This window comes from Rattus norvegicus, chromosome 16 (assembly GCF_021556685.1).
Source record: "Rattus norvegicus strain SHRSP/BbbUtx chromosome 16, alternate assembly SHRSP_T2T, whole genome shotgun sequence".
NCBI classification, from domain to species: domain Eukaryota; kingdom Metazoa; phylum Chordata; class Mammalia; order Rodentia; family Muridae; genus Rattus; species Rattus norvegicus.
This window is the reverse complement of record NC_141549.1, coordinates 45,015,374-45,041,722: the sequence shown is the minus strand read 5'-3', so window position 1 is coordinate 45,041,722 and position 26,349 is coordinate 45,015,374. Positions and strand designations below refer to the sequence as shown.

The 26,349-nt window shown below is 36.3% G+C and overlaps 2 protein-coding genes across 2 annotated transcripts in view; one reads left to right on the top strand and one right to left on the bottom strand.

Moving 5' to 3' along the window:
• The window catches only part of Erich1 (glutamate-rich 1), a gene marked incomplete at its 5' end in the record, with an annotated part of 52,793,804 nt that overhangs the window by 38,622,641 nt on the left and 14,144,814 nt on the right, over positions 1 to 26,349 (bottom strand).
• Positions 8,085 to 26,349, top strand: part of Gpm6a (glycoprotein m6a) — a 330,034-nt gene continuing 311,769 nt past the window's right edge. The window contains 1 exon segment of one of the 2 annotated variants that reach the window (NM_001394533.1): positions 8,085 to 8,210. In NM_001394533.1, the coding sequence (NP_001381462.1) occupies positions 8,207 to 8,210 (4 nt within the window). In that variant the 5' untranslated portion in view covers positions 8,085 to 8,206. 2 annotated transcript variants of the gene reach the window in all.

Sequence of the window (26,349 nt, the reverse complement as noted above, 5' to 3'; positions counted from 1 at the left end):
TTTAGCTTTCATAAATAAAAATTTCTTGAGCCTGTATACTTTACAGGCACTGCTGTATCCTCTCTCCTGAAAGCTCTAATACTAATGCATATTCTTATACATGTCCATTTCAGCTAGAACTTGATTGTGAGAGCTGAGGCATACCCTATCATCGTCTTTTTTAATTGGTTATTTTATTTATTTACATTTCAAATGTTATGCCCCTTCCCAGTTTCCCCTCCGTAACTCATCCCCTATCCCATCCCCCTATCCTGTCCCCTCTCCCCACTGCTTCTATGAGGGTGTTCCTCCACCCACCCACTCCTGCCTCACCATTCTCTTACAGAGGGGCATCAAGCCTCCACAGGATTAAGGGCCTCTCCTCCCTTTGATACCAGATAAGGCCGTCCTCTGCTACATATGTGGCTGCAGCCATGGGTCCCTCCATGTGTACTCTTTGGTTGGTGGTTTGGTCCCTGTGAGCTCTGGGGTGTCTGATTGGTTGTTATTGTTATTCTTCCTATGGAGTTGCAAACTCCTTCAGCTCTTTCAGTCTTTCCTCTATCTCCTTCACTGGGGACCCCGTGCTCAGTCTAGTGGTTGGCTTTGAGCATTCACATCTGTATTGGTCAGTCTCTGGCAGAGACTCCCAGGGGACAGCTATACCAGGCTCTTGTCAGCAAGCACATTTTGGCATTAGCAATAGTGTCTGAGTTTGGTGGCTGCATACAGGATGCATCCCTAAGTAGGACAGTCTCTGGATGGCCTTTCCTTCAGTCTCTGCTCCACTCTTTTTCCCCGCATTTCTTTTAGACAGGAGCAAGTCTGGGTTAATATTTTTGACAAGGGTTGGTGGCCCCATCCTTTACAGGGCCTGTGCCTAACCGCTGGATATGGTCTCTACAGATTCTCTTTTTTCTTTGGTATTTTAGCTAATGTCATCTCTGTTGTGTCTATTAGTGATACAAGTTGAACATGCCTCACAGAGTTCTTGTCCATCATTTTCACTGTTCTCATTAACTGTCATCCTTCCTTGTTAAACTACAACCTCAAATTGAGATACTCTTTAATTGAGCATCTTAAGCCTTGAAAGTTCTGTTACATGACTGTGCATAGATTCCATGAATAAAGCTAGCATCTTTCTTTCAACATGGAAGGGATTATTATTTTGGAAATAATTACCAGCTTTCCTCACCTACTGCAGGAAGTAAAGCTTTTTGTTTTCTTTCAGTGTTTGTTCTGGTTTGTTTGGCTATGCTTATTAGCTTAGCACTGTCTTTGGCCATGGATTTTCTTGCTAATGCTTTTTATCAGTGAGCTGACTACCAATACAAATGAAAAAATTTCAGTTCTTGCTGTAAGCTTTTCTCTCTGTGACAGCTAACTCAACTGACTGCTTTGCTTTAGAGTTACTGTTGTTATGATGAAATATCATGACCAAAACCAAATTGTGGAGGAAAGGGTTACCTTACACTCACATATTGTAGTTCATCATTAAAGAAAGTCGGAACAGGAACTCAAACTGGACAGCGGCCTGGAAGCAAGAGCTGATGCAGAGAGCACTAGGGATTGCTGCTTACTGACTTGCTCATCATAGCTTGCTCAGCTTGCTTTCTTACAGAGACCAGAACCTCTGGCCCAGAGGTGCCCACAACAACAATGGCTGGCTTCTTCCCCATCAATCACTAATTAAGGTAATGCTCTACAGGTCTGCCTATAACCTGATTTTATATATTCATTTTCTCAACTGAGGTTCTGTTTTCTCAGGTGACTCTAGCTTGTACCAAGTTCACATAAAAGTAGCCAGCACATGATGCTTTCTTCTAGAAACTTTCCTTTATAATTTTTTTCTGGATTATTTCCTGCTTTTGATATATTGTCTTTTCTCATCCATCATTCTCCCTCAATATATTTCAAACATTGATAATATCAAATTGATATTTGACTGGGGCATAAGAGGTTGTTTACATATGACCTGGGGTTATTTTATCAGGTCCCTTTAGTATACAGTAAGTATGACAAGTTTTCATTCATCTCAGAATTATAGAGTTCCACTAAAGCCCTCAGTTTTTATTCAAAGGTGGGTTAATAAATTTCATAGTTTAAAATATAATTCTAATCACTTCTCCTGAGGACTGGCTACAAAGATCGTCTAGATAATAAAGCTAGAGATGACATATATATATGCATATGACATCTTAGGACTTAATGAGAGTTGGGAATATATTAGCAGTCAGAGTTCTATAGAGGAACAAAACTTGTGGAATGAATCTATCTATCTATCTATCTATCTATCTATCTATCTATCTATCTACTTATCTATCTACCTATCTATCTAACTATCTATCATCTATCAAGAAAGGGAATTTACTAGAATAGCTTATATGCTGTGGTTCAGCTAGTTCAATAAAAGTTGTTTACCAATGGATGTTTAAAGAATCTAGTAGCTGTTAAGTCCACAAGCTGGATGTCTCAGCAGGTCTTTAGTATATGCCACAATCTCAAGTAAACAGGCTCTAATGCCAGTGAAAGCATGGACTTGCCAGCAGGAGTCACAACAAGCAGGTAAAGAGCAAGCTTTCTTTTGTCATGTCCCCATATAGACTGCCAGCAGAAGGTATGCCTCAGATTAAAGGTAGATCTTCCTACTTTAACAGATCAAAATTGAATTTGGCTCTTCCCATTTCAAATGATTTAAGAAAACAAACAAACAAACAAACACCCCTCCAACCCCAAAAAACCTCACAGGTGTGCCCAGCCTCTTGGCTTTTAGTTAAATCCAAATGTAGTCAAGTTGACAACCAAAAATAGCCATCACAGGAAGTAAGAATGAAAAAGTGGAAGTTGTGGCTTGGTTGGTAAAGTGTCTTCCATGATTTCTAGTATCCATGGAAAGAGTGGGATACTGTAGCATCTGCCTGTAATATCAATACTGGAAGATGGTAGCAAGAGGAGCCTCAGAGATCAGTGTTATATAGCTCTTGCTGACCCAGTGAGCTGCAGGTTAAGACAGAAACCCTTTCCTGCACAAGAGACCCATATATGCACACACACACATACATACATACACACAATAAACATACACTGGTTTGTTTGTTTACATATGTACACATCAGGAACATATACTCTAATAAAGAATTTTAAGGTCTTTATTTATTAAAAATAGATTTTTTCATGTAATATATCCTGAATACAGTTTCCATTTCCCCAATTCCTTACAGTTCTTCTCCCTTCCCCTCATCCAGATTCTGTACCCTTTGATAGAGACATCCCATTTAAGGCTGAATGTTCCAAGGTCTCTTACTTTCTGTCTGGCTGTCAGTCTCTATATTTATTCCTATATGCTGCAGGAGGAAGCTTTTGTGCTAATAAATTTTAAAAGTATAAATACAAAGAAATGCAAAAGAGTTGATAGTACAAGTAGCATTTAATAAGATAATGAATTATTTATGTGTTTCTATTGAATCTACACATTTCAAGTAATACCACAGCATTTTTTAAATGACTACTTTAAAATAGATAACTAAAACATCATAATTTAGTATATTTATAGATAAAAAATGGAATGACTATCATGGCTTTGAATACTAGATGTTGGTGTTTTTTGTTCCATATCCTCATTATTACTATTTGTTGAAAATTTCATACATCTTTCTTTTTTTTCCCCAGAGCTGAGGACCGAACCCAGGGCCTTGTGCTTGCAAGGCAAGTGCTCTACCACTGAGCTAAATCCCCAACCCACTGAGCTAAATCCCCAACCCACATCTTTCAATAAAATATTACCATGAACACCTCTCAGTCCCCTGCCCTGATTCTCTTGTTTCTTTTTAACACTTCCCTCTCCTACCTGCCTGTTTTTCTCTCTGTGTTTTGATATCTGAAGTCCAGTTAATACATTCATGGACATGGGACTGTCCACTGGGTCATAGGAAACCTACCAGTGGCCATACCTTCAAAGAATGAATGTCCCTTTCTCACCAGTGATCAATTGTCAATTGTTTCTCACTAAGGCAATGAAGTCTATGGAGACATTTTGGTAGGCTTTATCTTTTATGGCTCTTGAGGAGGTAGGTGTAGCTAATGTGGTTTATAGACAAAGTAGCACGGTAGCATTTGGCAGCATCTCTCCTGATCTTCCAGCCCTTACATTCTTCCTACCTTCTCTTCTTTCAGGATTCCTGAGCCTTGGGGACAGGGAGAGCTGATAAAAGTATAAGGCTGAGCACTCAATCTCTTATTCTTGGCAATTTGATGAGTTATGCATTTCAGTATTGGCTGCAGTCCACTGCAAAAAAAAAAAAAAAGAAAGAAAGAAAGAAAAGGAGTTTTTTGACTAAGACTTAGAGAATCCCAGGTCTATGAATATAATCATAAATATTTAGAAGGCAAGTTGACAACATGACCATTTGGCAAACTAAGGGTAGTAGGATCTACCCTAGGGCCTATGAATTCCCCAGTCATTGGCTTTTGACCAGGGTTTCTGTAGTAGGCATGGAATTTCCACCCCTGGAACAGACCTCCAATTCTGTCAGAAATCTGTAGTTACCCCATCAAAGTCAGATTATTATTGTAACTCTGAGCACATCTTGCCTGAAAGGTCCATATTACCTGCAGAGTCCAGGACTTGCTAGGAGAAGTAATGTTTTTTCTTCCCCTGCAGCCTTCATAAAACCTTCCACCATTATTAAAGCTAGCCACCAGAGAAGTTTTCCAGTTGATTTAAGATGGATTTCTCTATGCCTTTCAGCCAACATGTTTGGTATCTTCAGCAATAGGGATTTATTATATAATTATGCTAGGTAACCAAAGGCAAGGGAGTATCCTGTATTGTTTTGTAGACCTCAGACCCTCAGGGCCTTCACCTCCTAGGGGATATCCCATGCTTTGGCATGCAAGCTTGTTAAATAACCCACATCTACTGGGAACAATACCATCTACTCATGCAGGGTATATCCATTTGACTTCCATTATTTTACGTTTCATTTTAAAACTACCATAGTAACACATGGCTATTTTATGTATTCCGAATTTGGTTTGGTTTATATTTCATCTCCTTCTCTGACTTTTGGCTTCATATCCCATAGGTGGTTAATCTTTCAACCCTCAGTATCCCTTTCTCCTCCTTTAGATTACATTTGCTCTACTTGCCTTCCATGTATATTTTTTAACCAGGTTGTGAGACAGTAAGTTTCCACATGACCTTTTGTCCATAATTCCTTTGGGCTAGTCATTTTTCTGCCCTCTAAGTTCCCAATTTCACTCTGCTCCCTGAGTAAGCCTTTCTATCCCAGGATTCCACTCTCTTCTTTTGTTTTACCCATAATCCACGATGATCTTCCATTTTTAATGCATCACTGCCCCCTCCAAAAGCCAGCCCCTTTCTAGTTTCATGATTTCCATTGCTCTACAAACTAAAGATACACAACAAAAGATATTAATCAAGGACCTGACATCCACATGAGAAAGAACGCATGAGTGTCATTCTGGGCCTCCATCCATTTACCTGACAATTTCACCTTTTTTTCCCCAGATGAGTATTATTTGTTTAGCACATGTACTCCATTTTTCTTATCCATTCACATTGACAAATATCTAGATCATTCCACTTTCATAGCTACTGCTATCAGAGTACTGATGAACACAATAGGATATAAAGTGTCTGCTTTGAATGCATGACCAGAAGGAATATAGTCAGATCATACAGCAGTTCTAGCTATAGTTTTTTGATAAACTGTCAGGCTGATTTCCAAAGTAGCTGTACTAATTTGCATTCCTGCCAACAATGTTTGAGTTCCCCCTTCTTATATATACACAAGCATTTGTTGTTATTTGTATTCCTGAAGGCTATTCTGATAGGAACAGGATGAAGTCTAAAAGAAATTTTAATCTATATTTGCCTGATGGCTAAAGATGTTGTGCACTTTAAATATTTCTCAACCATTATTTTTAATCTTTTACAAACTTTCTATTTAGACCCACGTCTTAGGGTTCCTATTCCTGCAAAAAACATCATGACCAAGAAGCAAGTTGGGGAAGAAAGGGTTTATTCAGCTTACACTTCCACATTGCTGTTCATCACCAAAGGAAGTCAGGACAGGAACACCCAGGGCACGGACCTGGAGGCAAAAGCTGATGCAGAGGTCTTGGAGGGATGATACTTATTGAATTGCTTCCCTTGGTTTGCTCAGCTTGCTTTCTTATAGAACCCAGACTACCAGCCCTGGTCAGCACCACCCACAATGGGCTGGTCCCTCCCCACTTGATCACTAATTGCGAAAATGCCTTACAGCTGGGTCTCATGGAGGCATTCCCTCAAGGGAGGCTCCTTTCTCTGTGATAACTCCAGCTTGTGTTATAAGCCAGTACAGCCCACTCTCATTTTTTTTGCATTGTATTGTTTAATTCTTATAACTTTCTAGGGACATTTAAACTATTTCTGAATCATGCTTTGTTTAAAGGATACCCAGCCTTTTCTCAGGCCTGTGTCCATCTCCCTGGATATGATGATAAAGTGTAGTAAATTGATTAAGGTCCAGCTTTGCAGAATCTCTACATACCTATGAGTGTTTTTCTTGCTTTGAGTGCCTGGGGATAATGCCTGGCAGTGATACTCACTTCATATTGTCATCATTATTTAACATATCAGAATCACAATGGGATGCTACAGAAAGTCCAAATAAATTTTAATTTCTTAAAAATACCTTATCTTGGAATGGGACCTGAGGTGTTTGCAGATCTGAGCTTTTGAATCAGTCTCCAAAATTCATAATTTATTTATGGAGAACTACTGTATGAGGGGCATGTTTTGCTGTAATCACACTTCATTCACGTCTGTCAGATTCCAGAATGGTGATGTATTTCTGAATGATACATTGAACACTTTTAACTACTATCGACTACTTCCTTTCCCCCCACATGAATGGCTTACCCTTCCCATTGAACTGAAATGCAATAGCAACATTTTCTGCCAGGACATACCTCTTCCTCTTGAGAGAGATGGCTGAGCAGATGTTTCTGAAACACTTTAATAATATGGTCTGCATGTATTCATGTCTCCTGCCAAAGATACTATATATATATATATATATATATATATATATATATATATGTTCTTCCCATTAGACAGCAATCTCCTCAGGGTTGGTATCCAGGTCTACTTTATCTTCTCTTGTTGTGGTATAAATTTGTACACTTTAGGGTGTACGCTGTAGAGAACAGTGGCTTAAAAAACTCTTGGGACTTACCAAAATAACCTCTCCTGGATAAATCTTGAAAAAATTAGGCCAAATCTCCATAGAATTATGATCTCTTTTGGTTCAAAGAGACATCAGAGGTAATTTTTTCCTGATCGCTTATTTTACAAATTATGAAACCAGATCTCAGTGTATCACTCAGTGGAGTAGCAGTGTTTCAACTCTAGCCTCTCTCTCCAGGTGCCTGTTTATCCTTTACTTCCAGCTGAGTTCTGCTGTGTGTATATATGTTTGTGTGTGTGTGTGTGAATTTGTTTATGCGTGTATGTGTTTATGTGTGTATGAATATGTTTATGTCTGTGTGTGAATGTGCATGTGTATGAGTGAATATTTGTGTGTAAATGTGTTTGTTTTCTGCAATATAACATTTTACATATAACAGTCATGTTATATTGTAAAAATAAATATTCAATGTAGAAGAGATTGTCCAGTATATAGGAAAAACTTTTCTTCTTAATATCCTTCTTCAGAAAAAAATATTGTACTAAGAACGGGAAAAAAAGACAACATTGAATGATCTCATATCACTTTTTTCTGGAATATTTTTTTCCAGAGGATTTCCACCCCCCTAACCCCCCCCTCCATTACTGTTTTGGGTATTGGTTAATGCTTGGACTCCCGGGGTGCTTCAAGAACACCTGGGGGGCAATGTATTTAGAAGGGAGCTATTTGCATGTGACTCTTCAGAAACTTCTGAAAGGGGTCAAGGTGCAGGCGTGTCTGGGAGCTAGGCAACTGTGAGGCTAAGGGAACTGGTCTCAATCAGTAGAAGCAGGTGGAGAGAGGGCGGGGTCTGCGGGAGGCCGGGATTTTGCTGGGACCCATCCGGCTGTCTCTGCTGGGAGGGGCCAGGCTGTCAGTGGCTGGGGCACAGGGACCCTGAGCGCAGCTTGGACAAGCGGACTGCACGCAGCGCCTGCCTGGTCTTTCACACTTCTCTGGGGACCTCAGGAAAGGAAGGAAGACTTTTGGATATGGGTGAGTGCAGCGGCTTCCCACAGATCCGCAGCGGCAGGAAGCAGGTGTTACTGAAAGTGACTGTGAACCACTGATTGCGCGCATCTCCCCGGGGCCCTTCCACCCACTCCAGCGCTTTGCTCCTGCGGGTGCCTCTGGATTTACTCTGGGAAGGGGGAGGGAGGGGAGAGTTCGCACCTAAGGCATAAAGGTGGTTACGTTGCCTGAGACTTTGGTGTACCTTGCTCTGGACAGTATTTGAGGAATTTTTAAAAAGAGAAAGACTAGAAATAGCAAGCGGATTCTAAGGAGGAGCAACACTATGGCATATTTGATGAGGGCTTTGTGGTGCAAGTTGAAGCGAGTCATGCATGAGTAATGAAAACTTATAAAACTTTCGGCTCCTAACTCATTTGAGTGCAGAAAGACATTGCGGAAGGGCGAGATTTGGGGACAGTTCCTAGTCCCTGTGTAAACTGAACGCTCATTTGCACAGAGATTTTGAAGTTGAGGGTGAAAGCTTTACTTTTCCTTGGAAGAGTCTTGATAAATAAAAGGACGCCCTGAGTGTCTCAGGTCACCTCATGGTAACTCTTGGAGCAGTTCAGCTTCGTTGTTTCAGTTTCTTTGGAGTTCTAAGACTCAGTTTGGCACATTCCCAGGAATTTTGTGGAGTGCAATGGAGGGGTGGAAGGTTGGTCCGTTCCGGAGATACAAATCCAGCATCAGAAGGAAATGGTTTAGGGTGAGAAAAGTTCTTAAAACAGTGGAGAAGTAACCCACTATATGGGGACTTGGTTAAGTTTCTTCAGTTTATGCATAAAGAGCTGCATTTCCACGGTTACTGATTGGCGATCTACCAGCAGTGGGGGATTTACTATGCAAACGCCAGTGGACTCACTGTTTCCGGTCCAAGTCCATTAGTCGCCCCTCCCCCGCTGTTCCCTTGTCCTTTGTTGTAAGTGATTTCACCCAGAGCAAAGGAGCCCTTTGGGCTGACATGCCCCGGTAGAAATTCCTAAATTCCCACAGGCTTAGTGTTAGGGGTTGCTCTGACTACTAAGCAGTGGGGTTTATACACACTGGCCAACTTGATAGAAAAGAAAACAGAGAAGGCGAGGAACATTTTTGTCTATGAATGTTAACTGTGATCAAGACGTTAATAGTCTCTTCGTGCTCGACCCTGCAAGAGTCTTAGAAAGACTCATAGTTTAAATCCTTTCAATTAAAAGTGCTGGAAATGATCTTCAGAATGGTGTCTAAATGGAAGATTTTTTTAAAATGGAAATAATACTTTCAGGTTATAAAAGTAAAACAAACCACTTCCACACTGTTAAAGAAAGTGGGCTTTGAAAGATACCAGAAAGGGGGCTCTCTCTTAAAAAATGAAAAGCCAAAATATAATTGATTTGATGTAAACATATAATTGATTCTATTAAAAACATTAAGATGCTAGTATTTGGAAAATATGACATTATTTACCCTGATCAACTTAAGCTTGAATTGGCTGGCTATCAAATGTTAAGTATTCCCATCTCAAAGTTAATTATTTCTCTAGTTTGTATTTCCAAACCATAAAGGAAATGATTGACTCTGAATTTTACTTTAATTTTCATGGATAGATCACTAACCTAAAGTGCTGTGGGACAAGGTTGGAGTTAGCACCCGCATTTCTTGAGTAATGTGGCGTTTAACCTTAATCCAGGAATGGATTACATGTTTCTCCTCTATTTGAAGTCATTTAAAACTCCAATAGGTGTCATTTCCCTACTGAGGAACAGGAAGTAGAGGAGTAAATGGAGAAACCACAGGCTACGAACAACAAAACAAAACCATGAAATCAATCAACTGGTATACAAACAAGAGAGAGTGAGAATCTATAGACAAGACTCGGGATACAATTTAAGAGGAATGATTCACAGAAAAGTTAGAAGAGTCAATGAGGGAAGGGAGGAAAAAAAACACAGAAACTAGAATAGAAAGAGAAACTAGATAGAAACCATCTTTTTATTGAAGTTATATTTCTCCTCTTTCTTTTTTACTTGTAAAAAAAAATCAGAATTTCACTTTTAATACCTTTCCTTTTATTCACAGGAGATAAGTTATTGTCAGTGATTTAGAAATAGAGGCTAGGTTGCTGGGATAGCAGAGAAAACAGTACAGGAAAATTTTGCACTGTCCCAGTAGATTGTATCCTTCTTTTTCTGATGTCATAATTGAAAGTTAAACCAGGAGGTGGTGCCACATCCTTCTAATCCCAGCACTCAGGAGGCAGAACCAGGCAGATCTCTGAATTCCAAGCCAGCCTGGACTATGTAATGAGTTCCAGGATAGCCAGAGCTGCACAGAGAAATGTTGCCTCTCAGAAAACCAAAGAAAGCAGGAAAAAAATTAACTAAAGGAAATGGGGCTGTGAGGATGAATGTAATAACCACTGATTGTAGGAGAATTTCTTATTCTACCATGGTTGAAGGGTGAGAGTAATTGTCAATCAAATCATCTGAAAGGTTACAGAAAATAATTTATATTAAAAAATGCATGGCCAAGTATTTTCTGAGCATACTAATATTTTAGTGTCAAGGTTAACATTAACTACCATCCATATTTCTCCAAATGTGGAATTTTAGAGTCCAGTAGAGAGGTGGGGCAAGAATATTTAAAATCTTTTCCCTAAGCATGTTAGTCACTGCTCTACTTAAAGCTGGGTGAGTGTGTGCATATAAGAGATGGTAAACTTTGGTGGAAGATACACCTCCATAATTAATTGCTTACTTGAAAAGGACAATGCAAGCAACACTGGTTAGGGAGCAGGAAAGAAGGGATAGGTGGCATAAAGTAGGAAAAGGTACGAGTTATCCATTATGTATTAAAAGCCCTAAATTAGAAGCTTGAAATTCGATACCATAAAATTCAAAGATAGATCAAAAACCCAGACACTTTGAGAAGAGAGATAAAAACAGACTATATTTTTCTGCCATTCAAATAAAACTGGAGTTGGTTGAGGATATTTAAAATTGTTTAAAAATTTGGACTATGGGCTTCTAATTTTATTTCAGGACACAAGCAATATAGTGTAAACAACCATGAACAAGACATAAGTGGACCATGTTTGAAACAGGTCTGTCTTGTAAATCATTGAAGATCTTCTATCTTTGTTGAATTGGGGAACTATAAATTTATATAGCTCAGATTATTGTTCAGTAATAGCAAGAGGCAAAGCATGTCAATCTGATGAATTCAAATTATTTTCTTTTAAAAAAGTTTAGTGTAATTGTATGATTCTAGAGTCAATTCTAGACTTATAGTACTAATGTTTATGTTACATTTAACTTCCTGGTATATTATTTTTCCTAAAAGGTTATAATAATCTAATAACATTGTGAGCCAGATAAAGACAAATTAGTGACACATATGTCCTTTGCTGTAAATAAACTATTCTCTGAATGAATTTATTAAAACAATTTATTGATAACTCTCATGGCTCTATGTGCTGTCAGCACATCACTTCTTATGTGCAGTCTTGAATTGTTACTGTGTAATGTCACCTAGGTATTCAACTGTCCACAGGCTTCATCAAACTGATGATCTGAGATAGCTTACAAATAGCTGGCAGCTGACAGTGTCTGTTTATTTGGGTTCATCTGTGGCCATCTTTTGTGGTTTATTTTTTTGTTTTTGTTTTTTTCTGTTTGTTTTTTGTTTTTGGTTTATTTTTTCTTCTGGAAATAATGAAGGTTTCCAAGAAATGGCTTTCTAAAATGAGTGTTCTAAGATGCCCAGGGGCTGACCTAGCATCCAGGAAGTGTCCCAGGATATGAGTTCTGCTGCATTTTATTGACTACAAAGGTCGAAAACAGGGTGTTGAATTCAAGGATAGGAATTCAGGTCTATTAGCTTGATGAAGTACAGACTGGCCAACATAAGGAGAGTTGGAACTGGACAGAGCTGACTAATCCATCTCATTCTTAAGGCAAATGCCTTATAAATGTATTCATACTACACTTACAACCAGATACTATGTAAAATTCTTTGAAACGCAAATTGCAAGTGACTATCTTTACTTAGAAATGTGAAGCTATCTAGTCAGCCACATCGATATTTCACAGCAAAGTACTGAGTGTGGACATTGATACTTGGGTGGAAATACGGTGATTAAATCCTCAGAATAAACTCTACTCCAAATGGTGATAAAAAAATCAGCTAGTCTTTCTTATTTTCACATAAATGTGAAAACCTAAGTGTATTATAAATTAATATTTTATTTATAATGTACTTAGAACTATTGCATTTATTTATATGTAACTATTGTACATTTATAATGTACATAGAACTATTGATGCTATTGCATCAAATGCAGAAAATTCGAGTATACTATTGTAATTGGTATACTTAATTATACTTCTCATTGAAAAGGTACACTTAACTATGTCAAATTCTACCTGATAAAACTTCATGTAAATCTTTGTGATACTTTTAATGGTCACAACTGTTGTTGCAAAAATATAAAAATAAAAGTATAAGTCTTTTCCCCTGCTAGGCCCATGCCGCAGTGCCCAGATGTCTGCTAGATATCTTGGTGGACACTCATCTCAGCCGCACACTTTCCTACACTCAAACCGTCACATAAAAGAACACACAACACAATAATCTTAGATCCAATTGGTAAGATATAATTGCCCACTTAAACATACAAAGCCCGTACTATCCATCCCTTGAGAACATTAATAACAACCTGTAAATACACAGAGCAGAATCTTAACATCACCTGCCATCTTGTCCAGCCCCTCTCCTCAGTCCTGTCTCTTCCTCTCTCCCGTAGTCTCCTCCTCTTCCTTCAAACTTCTCTCCCGCCCATCCTTCCTTCTCCTCCAATGACAGGCCTCCTTCTATCCTGTACCTGCCTCACCTGTGACATCATCCTACACACAATGGTTGAAAATAAAAGGTTGTCTAGGATAATGACTGAAAAACAAAGAAAACCTATTTTAAAGGACAGGTTCAAGTTCAAAGACAGGATTCATTTCAGCTTCGAAGCTTAGAGATCCTAAACCATTAGATTCTTGCTATGTCTGAACTTGTTTTATTTAAGGTCTTTCTATTAACAACTGTTAAAAAGAAATAGAAAGTAAGACTAGATCATATGAAGCTGTATGTATTTACTATATATAAGTAAGTAAAGTGAGTAAGTAAAATAAGCATGTAAACCTTCACCTCAAGGAATCAAAACCTTGGTTTTTTACATACATGCTCATGAGTGGTCTCACACACATGCACAGATGCAATGAATCTTGTGATAAGCAATTTAAGAAAATTATTGTTTAGTTTATGATATTCACTTACTACTTATTCTAGGAGATATACTTAAACACTACTATAAAAATATTAAGTAATTCTTGCTATTTCCACATGTCTTTTTGTTCCAGAATCTTTAACTTTATTAAAATAGCAGAGAGTCTATTAAAGAGACTCCTGAGATTCACATTCAGAATGCTTGGTCTTCAGGCTTCTACCTACATTTTTCCTGTTCAGTTCAATTAATTTTGGGTCAAGAAGTGTGGGTCTGTGTTGAAAATAAAATGTCGAGAATGCTTCTCTTTTTCATCAAGCTGATTATGCTACTCATTACAACTTTTAATTATTTTCTTGCATCAAATATATTAATTCATAATCATCACCACTTAACCTTCATTACCAAGAATTGGATTTGAAGATATTCACATTTCCAGCTTATCACCCTATAACTGGACAAGTGAAATACTGTTTTAGCTTTTGTCCTTTAGTTGCTTATAGGAAACCTCATATGATATTTTCCCTTTAGAGTTTGCTGAACTTTTCTCCCTTAAAATTACTCATGACTTCCAGATTCAAGACTTCAGATGTTGTTTATAACCAAAAACAATGTGTATATATGTGTGTGTTTTATATGTATATAAATATACATATATATGTGAATATATGCATATATTGTTTTTGTTTATAAACAACACCTGAACCTTTGAGTCTGAAAGTTATGTTTTGTCAAATATATATGATATATCATATATATATCATATGTATCATATATGTCATACATATGTAACACTTAACAGTTCGTTCTTCTGTCTATTTGAGCCCTACTCCTTCAACATCAGTATGATCAGAATTAAACCACCCACTAAGGTCTAACTATCTCTTTCTACTCTCTCATCTTACTTTTCTCCCCCTGACATACTGAAAGGGAGATTTGAGCATTAAATGCATTCATATTGCTAGGAGAATGTGGCCAAACCATGACTATATTACACATACATTTAAAATTTAAGTCAACATTATAGCCAAATAAAATATATCTCTGCCCATGTGTGGTGGTTCACAGCTTTTATCCCAGCAGTAGGAAGGCAGAGGAGGGTAGATCTGTGTGAGTTTGAGGCCAATCTGGTCTACTTGGAGTTACATGGTTACAGTGTTACATGATGAAGTCCTTTCTCAAAACAAGTAAATCCATCTCTTTTTCTATGAACCCTTAATGCCTGATCTATACATATCTTTTTACTTGTTAACAGTTACTTGTTAATATGTTTCTCTTCATTATTTGGTGCCATGTCTGGATTCTGGGAGTAGCATTTTCCAGATAACTGGCCAACATATCAAATTCCTGAATTTTAAGGTATTTATTTTACATCCTGTACCTCCTTTACTGACATACACAGTAAATGAAGTAAAGCACTGATTGTTGGGGGATATAAAACATTAAGTCTTTATGGTGGTAAGAGAAGGAACAGATGGTAAAGGACTGGGTATGTCTGTCCAGAACAGGAGAAGGGTATGACTCGGTCAAACCAGACAAAGACCCTTGCCAAGTGATAAACAACAGAGCAAAATTGAAGGACCTACTTATAAAAAGCATCAGAGTAAAGTAATTCAAGAAGTCAAAGAAGAAAAACATTTGGAATGAGTGACCTACAATATTCCAGAACCCAGAGCGATCAAAAATGGTTCTTTAAGAACTTTTTCAACATTATTGAAAATAGATTTTTTTTTCATGTTCTGTACCTAATTAGAGATTTTTCTCCTTCTATTTCTCCCAGCTTCTCCCAACCTTCCCTCCTATCTGGATCCACAACCTTTCTGTTTCTTCTTACAAAACAGTCTTCTAAGGGATAATAAAGTAAAATGAAGATGATATAATATAACAACATAAAGTGAAACCTAACATATTAGAATAAGACAAAACAGACAGAAGGAAAAAAGCACCCCAAAGTCACAAGAAACATAACACAGAGGCCCACTCATTTGCATGCTCAAGAATTCCATAAAAACATTAAAATGAAGCCATAATATAGATCCGACTATAAGATAAAAACAGAAAGAGAAAAAATTTAAAAATATAAATAAAATAAAAATAAGACAACATTTTAAAAAAAGCCCTTAACAAAACATTATTAAGACAGGAAATCTCTTAAGGTATCATTGAGTTTATTTTCTGTTGGCCATCCACTCTTGAACATGCAATCTATCCTTAAGAGTAGTTTGTGTCACCAGTGTGGTTTCCATCTTGTGATGTGGATCTTGAGTTAAATCAGGTATTTGTTGGTTTCCCCCCAAGAGTCAATCCATCATTGCACCAGCACATCTTTCAGCCAGGACACTGTTGTAGATCAAGGGGCTTGCCACTGGGTTGGTGTTTCTCTTTCTTATTTGGTATCACACAGAATTTTTTTCCCCGAACCAAAGATGCTAACAAGCATTGGGTGCAGCACTATGTAGGCACCAGCTAATCTCTTCCATTTTTAATGAGTTCTATCGACATTATGTTCTATAGTCACGTCTTTCCATCAGTTTGTGGAGAGCAATATCAAATCTTGGCAGCAACCTGGTTTATTTGGGGATTCCCATGAGATCCCTTTGGCCAATTAGAGGTAACACACTTCTGGGACTAGAAATTTCATTTGATGGCAAATGATAGCCAACTTAGGATCTTTCCCCCTTATTTGCTATTTCATTTATATCACCTTCTTATATGTATATATTTTAGAAAGTTTCTACTGTATTACATTTTTATATGTCCTCTTAAATAACCCTTACTTTTAGTTTTGTTGTTTTGTTTTGTTTTGATTTGCTCCAAGATGGGGTCTCACTATGTAGTTGTGGGTGTCCTGGAGCTGACTATGTATACTAATCTGGGCTTAAATCCACAGTGATCTACCTTCTGGTATTAACAGTGGGTACCATGTGCCAGGCTCTTTAAATCTAGTTTTGAAAGTAAACATAAATTACTTATAAAAGTGTTTGATGGCATCTAAGGACTTCCTAAATGCACTAATAACACCCATTTCAGTGACTGTATTAAGTTTATTATTCTTACATTTTTATTTAGAGTTAACATGCATTAATAAGCAATAATAAGTAGAAGGGTTATATAATGTAAAATCAAGCTAGTAAGTGAATCAAAAGCAATGAAACACATTATGGTTACACCCTCATCAGAGCAATGTCAGGAGGTGACCATGGGTATTTCCTGTCTCTGATAATGCTGATATATGCTACTGTGACTCACACTTGTAAATCCAGGACTTACATTCTTTATTGCTACCTTAAACTTCTCTTATCCTTATCAAGTGAGGATGAAATAAAAACAAAGCTGAAAATAACAGAGCATCAAACATAATAGTCTCAGGAGGTAATGGAGGCATCAGTAGTTTATGCAAGCAATGTTAATTTTAATTCATTACTAATTTTTGTATAGTAATAATACCTTATTATTTATTAATACAGGATATAGGAAGTTGATAGTTTTACTTTTATTTAAAAGAATTTTTTATTGAGTGTATGAAATATGTGTCTAGAGGGTACACATGCTAAGGTGTATGTATGGAGGGCAGAATACAACTTTATGGGTTCAGTTCTCCCATTTCACCTTTATATATGGATTCTGGCTATTATCAAATTCAAGTCTTCAGGTTTGAACAGCTATGTCTTTATGTAGTGAGCCATTTCAGTAGCCCTCTTGATATTTTAGTGAGTACATTTGTATTTTAATACCAAAAGCTTTTGATGCATGTTGCTATTTATATGTAGGGCATTTTATTTGGTTTACATTTATATTTGGGATCTCAATATAGTACCTTTGTCCTAAGGTAATTATAAATGCTACAGGAATCAATTTGCAATTTAAGAAATGATGTTTTCACCACTGGTAATACTCTCTGCTGGTAAAGTACTAATGTGATCAAACCCCAATGTTTAGTCCTGAGCAAAGATATTTTGTTATTAGTTAAATATCAAAGTCCAGAGAACTTACTACTACCATATAAAATAAAAGTCTCTGTTGACTTCTTCCTTTGTGGCATAATATTTTGACTTTGTTTTTCTTTCTAATGTAGAAAATAATAATTTCAAAAGTGGTAAAGTGGATTCATTTTTGAAGGTATTATTTTATTTAGCAGATAAATAAAATTTAAAAAATAAATTCAAATAAACCTACTTTATACTCCAGTCTCCTTTTGAAAAAACAACAACACTGGACTCTTGGGGAGTTCCTTGCATTCCTTTTTTATGGCCCTATACTAAATGTTACAGAAAATGAATAATTACATACTGGATATGCATAGCATGTATGACCTGGTTATCCATTACTACCATCCTTCTAACATTATTCTCTTCTACATTAAGATCTAAAAAGCAGGAAATTATTTTGTTCATCAATTCTATGCCAGAAAGCAACTTCAATGTGAAGTCTCTGGAGAGAAAATAACAGAACGTTGTACCTCATTAACATTGTACCAAATGTTGTCTTAAGTTATCCATGTGACATAGAAATCACTGGGGAAAATTAACTTTAATTTCATTCATTTAATATTTTCTTAATTTACATCTATTTACCCAATACAATAAATAAATCCTAGCTCAAATAAGCTGAGACATAAAGTAACACACTCACTGTGAAAAGTAAAAACTTAATCAAATCAATCTCAATTCGCAGGTCTCATTATGAGTTTAATATTGTATATGAGGCTACCAGCTATTCCATGTAGATTATTATTCCTCCCAGTAAAAGTAACCTTTTGAATTTATTTTAGTGTTAATTTGACTGAAAGGGGAACAGGCACCTCTAAGAGTGAACCACATGCTCACTTTGGTGGTGACTACAGTGACATAAGGAAAACCATAGAGTTAGAATAATTTCCATCACTAAAGCACACCTGTTTACTGCGATTAAAAAATGTACACTCAGGGACCCACATGATTATTCTGAAGATTATCTGTAGAGATAGCAATTAATATAATAGTTTATTAAAAACCCTGGCTAAGAGTGGAATAGATCTGTAGAAGTTATAGTCATAACAAGGTTTATGAAAGAGTGCTTTGAAGCAGAACAGGGTGGCTTGGGAGTCAGGAGATAAGGCCAGTGATGAGAAACCCATCAACAGCAGCAAAACAGCCTTGACTCTGGGGTGCCCATGCACTGTGACACATCTGAATTCGCTTTCACTCCAGCTTTTACTCAAAAAAAGTACTGATTTCTCTACTAAAATTTTCATCCTCTAGAAAGGTATGTGGTACCACACCCTAGCCTGCATTTTAAAAACAAAGCAAAAAGTACGTTGTCAGTGAGCCGAGATGAAGTTCAGCTAATCAACCATCTCTTATCCTTCCTGTTCCCCTGCCCTGTGACTCCAAATCTAGACCTTCCCTTGTCTTCTCAGCTACCGTACCAGACCTACTGCAACCAGTTCAGAGTTTTTGTCTTACACAGATTATATGGCCAACCCACAGCTTTTAAAAATAATATCCTTGTTTAAAAAATGTTTCTTTTATTGGATTTTTTAAATTTACATTTCAAATGTTATCTCCTTTTCCTGTTACCACTCTAGAAACCCACTATCCTATCTCCCCTCCCCCTGCTTCTATGAGGGTGCTCCTCCACCTACCCACTCACTCCCTTCTACTCCCTGCCCTGACATTCCCCTACAAGAGTATCCTCTATTTTTAAACTTACTATAGAACATACTGAGTTTCGTTCTAGCATTATAAACATATCTTTTGCATCTTTTTCTTGTTTCTCCCCTTCTACACCAGTCTCTTCTTCCTTCTCCCCTCTCTTGGCTTCTCCTTGCTTCTCAACTTCAATTACCTCCTGCTTTCCTGATCAGGCAATGTTAGCAATGCTGGGAGAGATAGCTATCCCATCAGACTTGATTACAAATGTAATAACAAAACAGATATTAGAAGTTATGAGAGTACAAAAATATTTTTATGGGTAAAATAAAACAGTTGGCATTTCAGTGACAACCTGGAAGAAGACACCAAGTATAAGTACAAATTGAAAATAGTCACACTTCTGGAAATTTCCAGTTAATTCAACTCTATGTCACATCCCTGCAATTAAATAGAAGAACGATTTTGGAATACTCCTTGTTGGTCCAATTGTTTAAATTTGCTATATCCATCTGTTTGTAAATCTTCCATGACTTCCTGTCATCATACATGGTCCTCCAGTGAGGAGATATCAGATGATGGTCTTTATAGAAGACTCATTTATGAAGAAGGTGCTCCCAGATTGAATATGTATATAGAACTCCCAATCAAGTTTTAAAGTCTATCTGGATCACTACCATGATCCAATCAGAAATTTAAAACATCTGATCTAGAGATATGAAGACTTTAATTTTAAATTAAAAACTTTTTCCTGTTTAATTAAGTATAATTTAATAGAATGTTATAATGAACAAAATAGGTTTAAAGATCTGAAATTTAAACGTTTCAGTTGTATATAAATATGGATACCAAGTCAGCAGATTGTTCATTATTGAGTATTGTGAGAAGTTCATTCTTTTGCATTCTGCTTAATAGTTCAACACACGTGTGATTGACTTAAAAGGAAGGGAAGAGAGATTCCTTTGTTTATAACTTACAGTTTATAGTCTTACCATTAAGTCTCTAGAATTTGGGACCTTTTTCCTTTCACTTTTGTTTTTCTATTTTCTCTGTCCTGTTTGTTGTTGTTGGTTTTGGATTTTTGCTTTTTATATTTTTGCTTTTATAATTCAAATAATGCATGCTTGAAGAAGGCTAGAGCCCTTGGGTTGCAACTTTCCTTCATTCCTCTCTTATATTCCGTGTTAGGATGTTAGGGTCTCATTCAAAACAGCAAATCAAAACAAAGCAGAGCATATAATTAGAATCTTGTCTTCTGCATAGGTAATTAAAAAACTAATTGAGTATTGGTAACTATGCCCTTTTTACTTTTTCCTAGCTCCTTTCTCAGTTAATATGTACAGACGAATATAATAGTATGTACAGATGAAATTCAAATGCAGTTATGTACAGAGTCTTTCTCACCACCAGGAAGCAGGACTTTTCTGTGTGATCTTCCATTTACTGCAAGAACTACAGAATTGAAGTACAAGTGCCTTTTGTTTTCCTCAAGTTGAGTCCTTCTGTTTTCTTTGTCACTGATTTTCATCCTTTTTCCTGCTGGCTGTAGCTCACTGTTTATTTATTGGCTGTTTAGTATGGAGAAACATCCAGTCTTTCAACACTGACAACAAATCCTAGTAATGAGCTTGCCCATCACGCTACACTGGCTATCATCTTTGCCTGTTAGGCTCTTGGCTGGTTTTTTGCTGTATTCGACCTCTCCTCAAAGTTTGAGAATTCTGACTGTGGGTTGTTATTTTCCAATTCTTATTAACACTTGCCAAACCTTTTGTCATGCATTTTTATACTCATGACAGCTTCTAGGTCAATTTTTAGTTTTGATCACTGAGTCTTTAGAAGGAAAGCTAAGGAACTGACTAGCCAGCTCCTTTTTAGTGCTGGCAATGGATAGTGATTAGCTGTGTGCTAGCTGTTGAAGTCATAGCAACAAGTCCTACTTACTATTATTTAGGCATCTCAATTAAGTTTCTTTGGTCTTAGGAAATATAACTACAATAAAGTTTCGTCTCCTGGAGAAAATGAGTATGTTCAAGAGAACAACTTCATAGAGTTAATTAAGAATTCTTTTTTTTTTTTTTTTTTTTTTTTGGAGCTGGGGACAGAACCCAGGGCCTTGCGCTTCCTAGGTAAGCACTCTACCACTGAGGTAAATCCCCAGCCCCAAGAATTCTTTTTTTAATGTTCATTTTTAACCTGGTAAGCTAGGAATTATTTGTACTCCTTCATTTTCTTTTTATTTCCAGGTTTTATAATAGGCTTTGATGGACTTAATCTTTTGATTTCAAACTGACTATTTGCCAAGTTTCTGATTTGGCAATTGCAGAGGCTACCAAGTATATGCATAAATAACCAGATGAAAAACACTAATATTGGAGAGAGAGGCAACGAGTACCAAATGGCATTTTCAACGAAGACTCAAAACAATTTTTAGTCAAAAAATTATTCTGGCAGAATATAGCTAAAGTTACTTTTAAAGAAACAGAGCTTTTCTAATACCTTTTATTTTTATTTTGAATTTTCAACAATATACCTGGATTAAACTAGACTATCTTGCTAAAAATGACAAATAATTGTAGTTCCTGCCTATAAAAGACTCTTTTATGTTATAAAGTCATGAAATTTATATATTCTTTTAAAGAGTAGTAGAGAAACAAAACTATATTGTCTTTCTATATTGAGGAATTAAACAGTATTTTATGTTGTCTAATTCATTATTTTCTTAGCTAATGAACAATTTAACCTTCCTTGGCAAGTGTGCTTCATATTGATCACACATTTTTTTCTGAATATGCATTTGTATTATGTATGTATATATGAAAAATTGTATAAGTGTCTTTGAGTGCACATTCATATCAGCATGTATGAATGAGGATTGGAGCACTGTCCCAAGTGTCAGTTCCAACCTTTCCTTTTGTTTGAAACAAATGTTTTGGTGTTGTTGATAGTTGCATGCAACTACGTTAGCTTTGCCTACGGTACTCATAGGATTCTCCTGTGTCTAGCTCTCATTTCCCTGTAAAATTCTGGAATAAAAGGTATGTCCTACTGTGCCATGACTTCACCAGCCCTGGGTATCTGGCTAGATTTCCAGTACCAGATGGCTTCTTTCTTGTTGAACAGTGGATAGATAATAAGTACAGTTGAGGAGCTGTTGGTAACTGCCAACGTATGCATGCCACTATTGCAACATTAGTCATTGTGCTGGTCATTGTTGTGGTTTATAGACAACACAGCTGGATAGGACTGTTGGTTGCTTCCTTTCTTTGTATGCTTGCATGGTGCCTTCTGATACTATAAATGAGGTGTTTTTAAAGTGATTTTCAAGTCAGTTTCAGCTCCAGGACCTGTGTGCCCTATGTGTGATGGTGTCTTCATTAAAAATCTTAGGTAAATGTTTATAGTAGTTTTACTCATAGAAATTTAGAATTGGAAAACCATCCAATGGATACATCTCAGATATATGTTAAATGAAAATAGCCAGATGTCACTGATATTACCCCAGATATATGACATCCAGGAAAAGGCAACTTTGTAGCGAAAAGAATCATAATAAAAATTGCTGCTTTATGTTTTTAGTAGATTGAAATTTACTTTTAGAAAAATTTTCCATGTACACTTGTATGTCTTTAATCTTTCTTCCTTCTATTTTATTTCAGTTTCATCCATTGTATGAAATTTCTTAGCTATTAGACACAATAGAAGAAAGATTTTATAAACTACAGTTAAGTAGAATCATCTGTAATTCAATAAGTGAGATTTTGCACTAAGAATGGATTACTTTTGAAATGATAAAAAAACTAATTACCTTTTAGATGGTAAATACTAACAGGTGGAGAAAAATCCTTTGGTTAATGTACTGGCATTCTAATTGAGAAGGAAACAATGGAGCCTTACTCTTGAGACCTGATGTGCGTGGTATCTTTTCTAGTGGTCATTTCACTAGAGTTATGGTTATTGCTGGCTTAAATATTTTATGTGTCATTTTACTGAAGTATGAGAGTGTTATCATATTACTGCTTTTTATCTACTGGTGCAATAACTATTATATCCCACCCAACATATCCAATGATCATTTTAAGAACTTTAATTTAATTAGGGAGAACATTTGGATGTCTACTAGAATACTCTTGTTAGAGGAAACCAATCTTACATATATGAAAGATAATAATAGGACCTGTTTCAGACAGCAAAAGAGTTGTGTTTCTGGGGTGCAAGTACTATGTTTATAATATAAGCATTATGTTTGTAGCCACCTAAACTACCTAAATCCTCTCACCCAAGCCTTCATAGATGTTCAAAGCTGAGTAATTTTTATTATTTGTTGAAATAATACAATTAATTATAGCCAAGCGATAAACCACATAGCAGTATGTGCAACTAATATTGTTCTTGATGTTAATGGCACCAATACTACTAAGATTCTTAGTTTTTATTATTTGTGCTTGATTTTGAATTAATGAAGATAAAGCTATTTATAATATATTAATGACAATTATTCACTTCCATTTTCAGCAGGATATATGAGGTAAAATTCATTGTCTTCTCTGTTTATTTCCCTCTGAATTTCTTTTGTAGTTCCAATTTTATTAGGGTGACATTAATAACTCTGTGCCTGCAGAAGTAGGGGTTTAATGGAATTGATATTTGCTTTTGATCATAGTTGTGAATTAGACTGCTAAACTTCAGAACAGAATAATTGACTCTGGTGACTGCTTATCCCACAGTATATAGAAAAGGAGTTTAAATAACCTCATTACAACGTTTTGATTAAATATTCAGCAGTATAATTTGATGACTACTTGAAAACAAATCTTTGCCTCCTTCGTAGAGAGTTGCTTCAAATAAATGCTCTTACATTAGTATTTTTCAGAGATCAGTACTAGAGTCCAATATGCAAGAAATATTAAGAATGTGTGAATATGACACAAGGGTAAGTATGTTTAGGGTATGCATGTAGGTATTTGCACATCCAGGAGGGATGAGCACATGTATGTTCATGAAGGACTGAGGTCAACATCCATTCTCTTGCTTGATTACCTGCATCATTCGTTTGGAAATAGGTTGTCTCAGTGAATTTGGGGCTCAGCTGGACAGGGCAGACCAGCAAACCGTGGAATTCTTTCTGTCTTCCCAATAATTACAGGCCTAACTCACTGATCCGGGCATTTATTGTGAGGTCAGATTCAGAGCCTCATGCTTGCATGACAAATACTGTACCTACTGACATATCTCCCCAATCTCTAGATTTTGGGTGTTTTGTAAGAGCTCAGTATTTAAAACGATTATGGAACCACGTTTGGGGACATCTGAGTTAGACTCTTGGGTCTTCTGTTGTATTATTCAGTGACTCAATATCAGTCCACTGCCTATATTTTCATGCTTTAGACCTTACAGTTTTCTCTTTTTTAAAAATGTTACTCGTTACTTTAAATTCTTACCACAGTTTTCCCTCTATCCTCTTTTTCTAGTGCTCCTTTCTCACTATCCCTCCCACTTATAGCCACCCCTCCTCCCTTCTCCTCAGAAAAGTGGAGGCCACCTATGGATATCAACCAGCCTTGTCTTATAAAATTCCATTTTAAGTTAGAGACTATGGTGATTGTAGAGAAAGGTTTATGGAGGCAAAATTGTGGAAGAATGAAGCTTTTGGTTAACAGCATTAACAAGCTTCAGAATTTTCAGACAATATATGAAAAAAAGGAGAGTAACAATGAATTCATAGGGGATCTTTTTGTTCAGCTCTGAAGTGACATGTCTACTGAGCACCAAAAGTTGTGAGCCAATTTTAATCCTAGGACAGACTCGTGTAAGGTCAAGAAAATTTGAAGATTTAATCTCATATACCCACTTGAGATTCTGAGACAAAGTTTAGAAGATAAACCCAGGGAAGTGTCTGAGCTACTAAGGAACATTTGTTGGTAATAGACCTTTTAACAATTTTAGGAATACAAAAATATATAAACAATTATTTTTTAATAAATGGTAGAAATTTTCACTAATAGGGCATACCAAAATCAATCTGGTAATTTCGAATAATGCCATAGTATGAAATCTACACTTTGACAAATTCTTAGATGTAAATTTTTTTTGAGGTTTCAACATTCAAACTGTTCTAAAATGTATTTCTTTGGACTTTTAATAGTAATTTACTAAAAATAAAATATTATTTAGCATTGCAATTGTATTTTAGTAAGTGTTTATAGAATAATCACCTTCAGAAATTTTTATATTTTCAAGAATCACATGGTTCCCAAGGTTTTAATTATGTAAATGCATGCTTGCTTATCTCCACATGTATTAAGGAATGTGGACTTTCATATGTTTTTTTTTAACTTGTTGAGTTCTTTTTTTTTTTCAATATAGGCACTTCTGCTCATTTACTATAAGCTTGTGTGCTTCTCTCAAAGTCAATGTATTGAATTCTCTATATGAATATTGTTTTTCTTGCATAGGTCCCCATGTCTTAGTTTAGACACAGGGCAGGACTTGGCAGGTGGTGTGGACTGTTGCAGTAGCCTTTTCCTATGGCCCAAAGCCAAGTAGGTAAAATACTCACTGCATGGATGCATGTTTCACCTCCGCTTGGTTCTGAATTGGTGATATAGAACTTTGTTTTTTAAAAACTGAATCCTCAAAGAGCAAAAAGAGCATGTTTAACACTAGGAAAGAAGTTTGATGATCTCCATGTTTGAACTAAGATTGATTTAAACATAGTGAAAGGTAAAATTTTGGCAAATGAATCAGTATAAAATATTATGTACTGAATTTTAAAGTTGGTTGAAGTTATATCTGACTTAGAAGCAAGCCCATTTGTGTTCTCAAGCAAAAAGGCTTAATTTTAATTTCTAGACCATAATAGTTTTACAACATCTTGTCTAATACTGTTGGAAAGAAAATCTTATAGAAAAGGACACGTATGAACAGTTTTAATGGAACTCAGTGCCTTTGCATGAAAGTTAACCTGATATTCTTTAAGTAAACTTTATAACCATTTTGGTTACGTAAGTATGTTTTATTCCCCAAATTGTAAATGTATGTGTTAATTATTCAATTAATAAACGTTCTTGATTAAAAGAGTATTTTCCTCCATTAAAAGTATGCATTTTTCTCACATATTATATATTGATCACAGTTCCCCTCCCTCTAGTACTTATACTTTCTCTCCCATCCAGATTCACCCCCATTCTGTCTATCAGTAGAAATAAGCCAGGCTTCTAAGAGATAGTAACATGATACAATA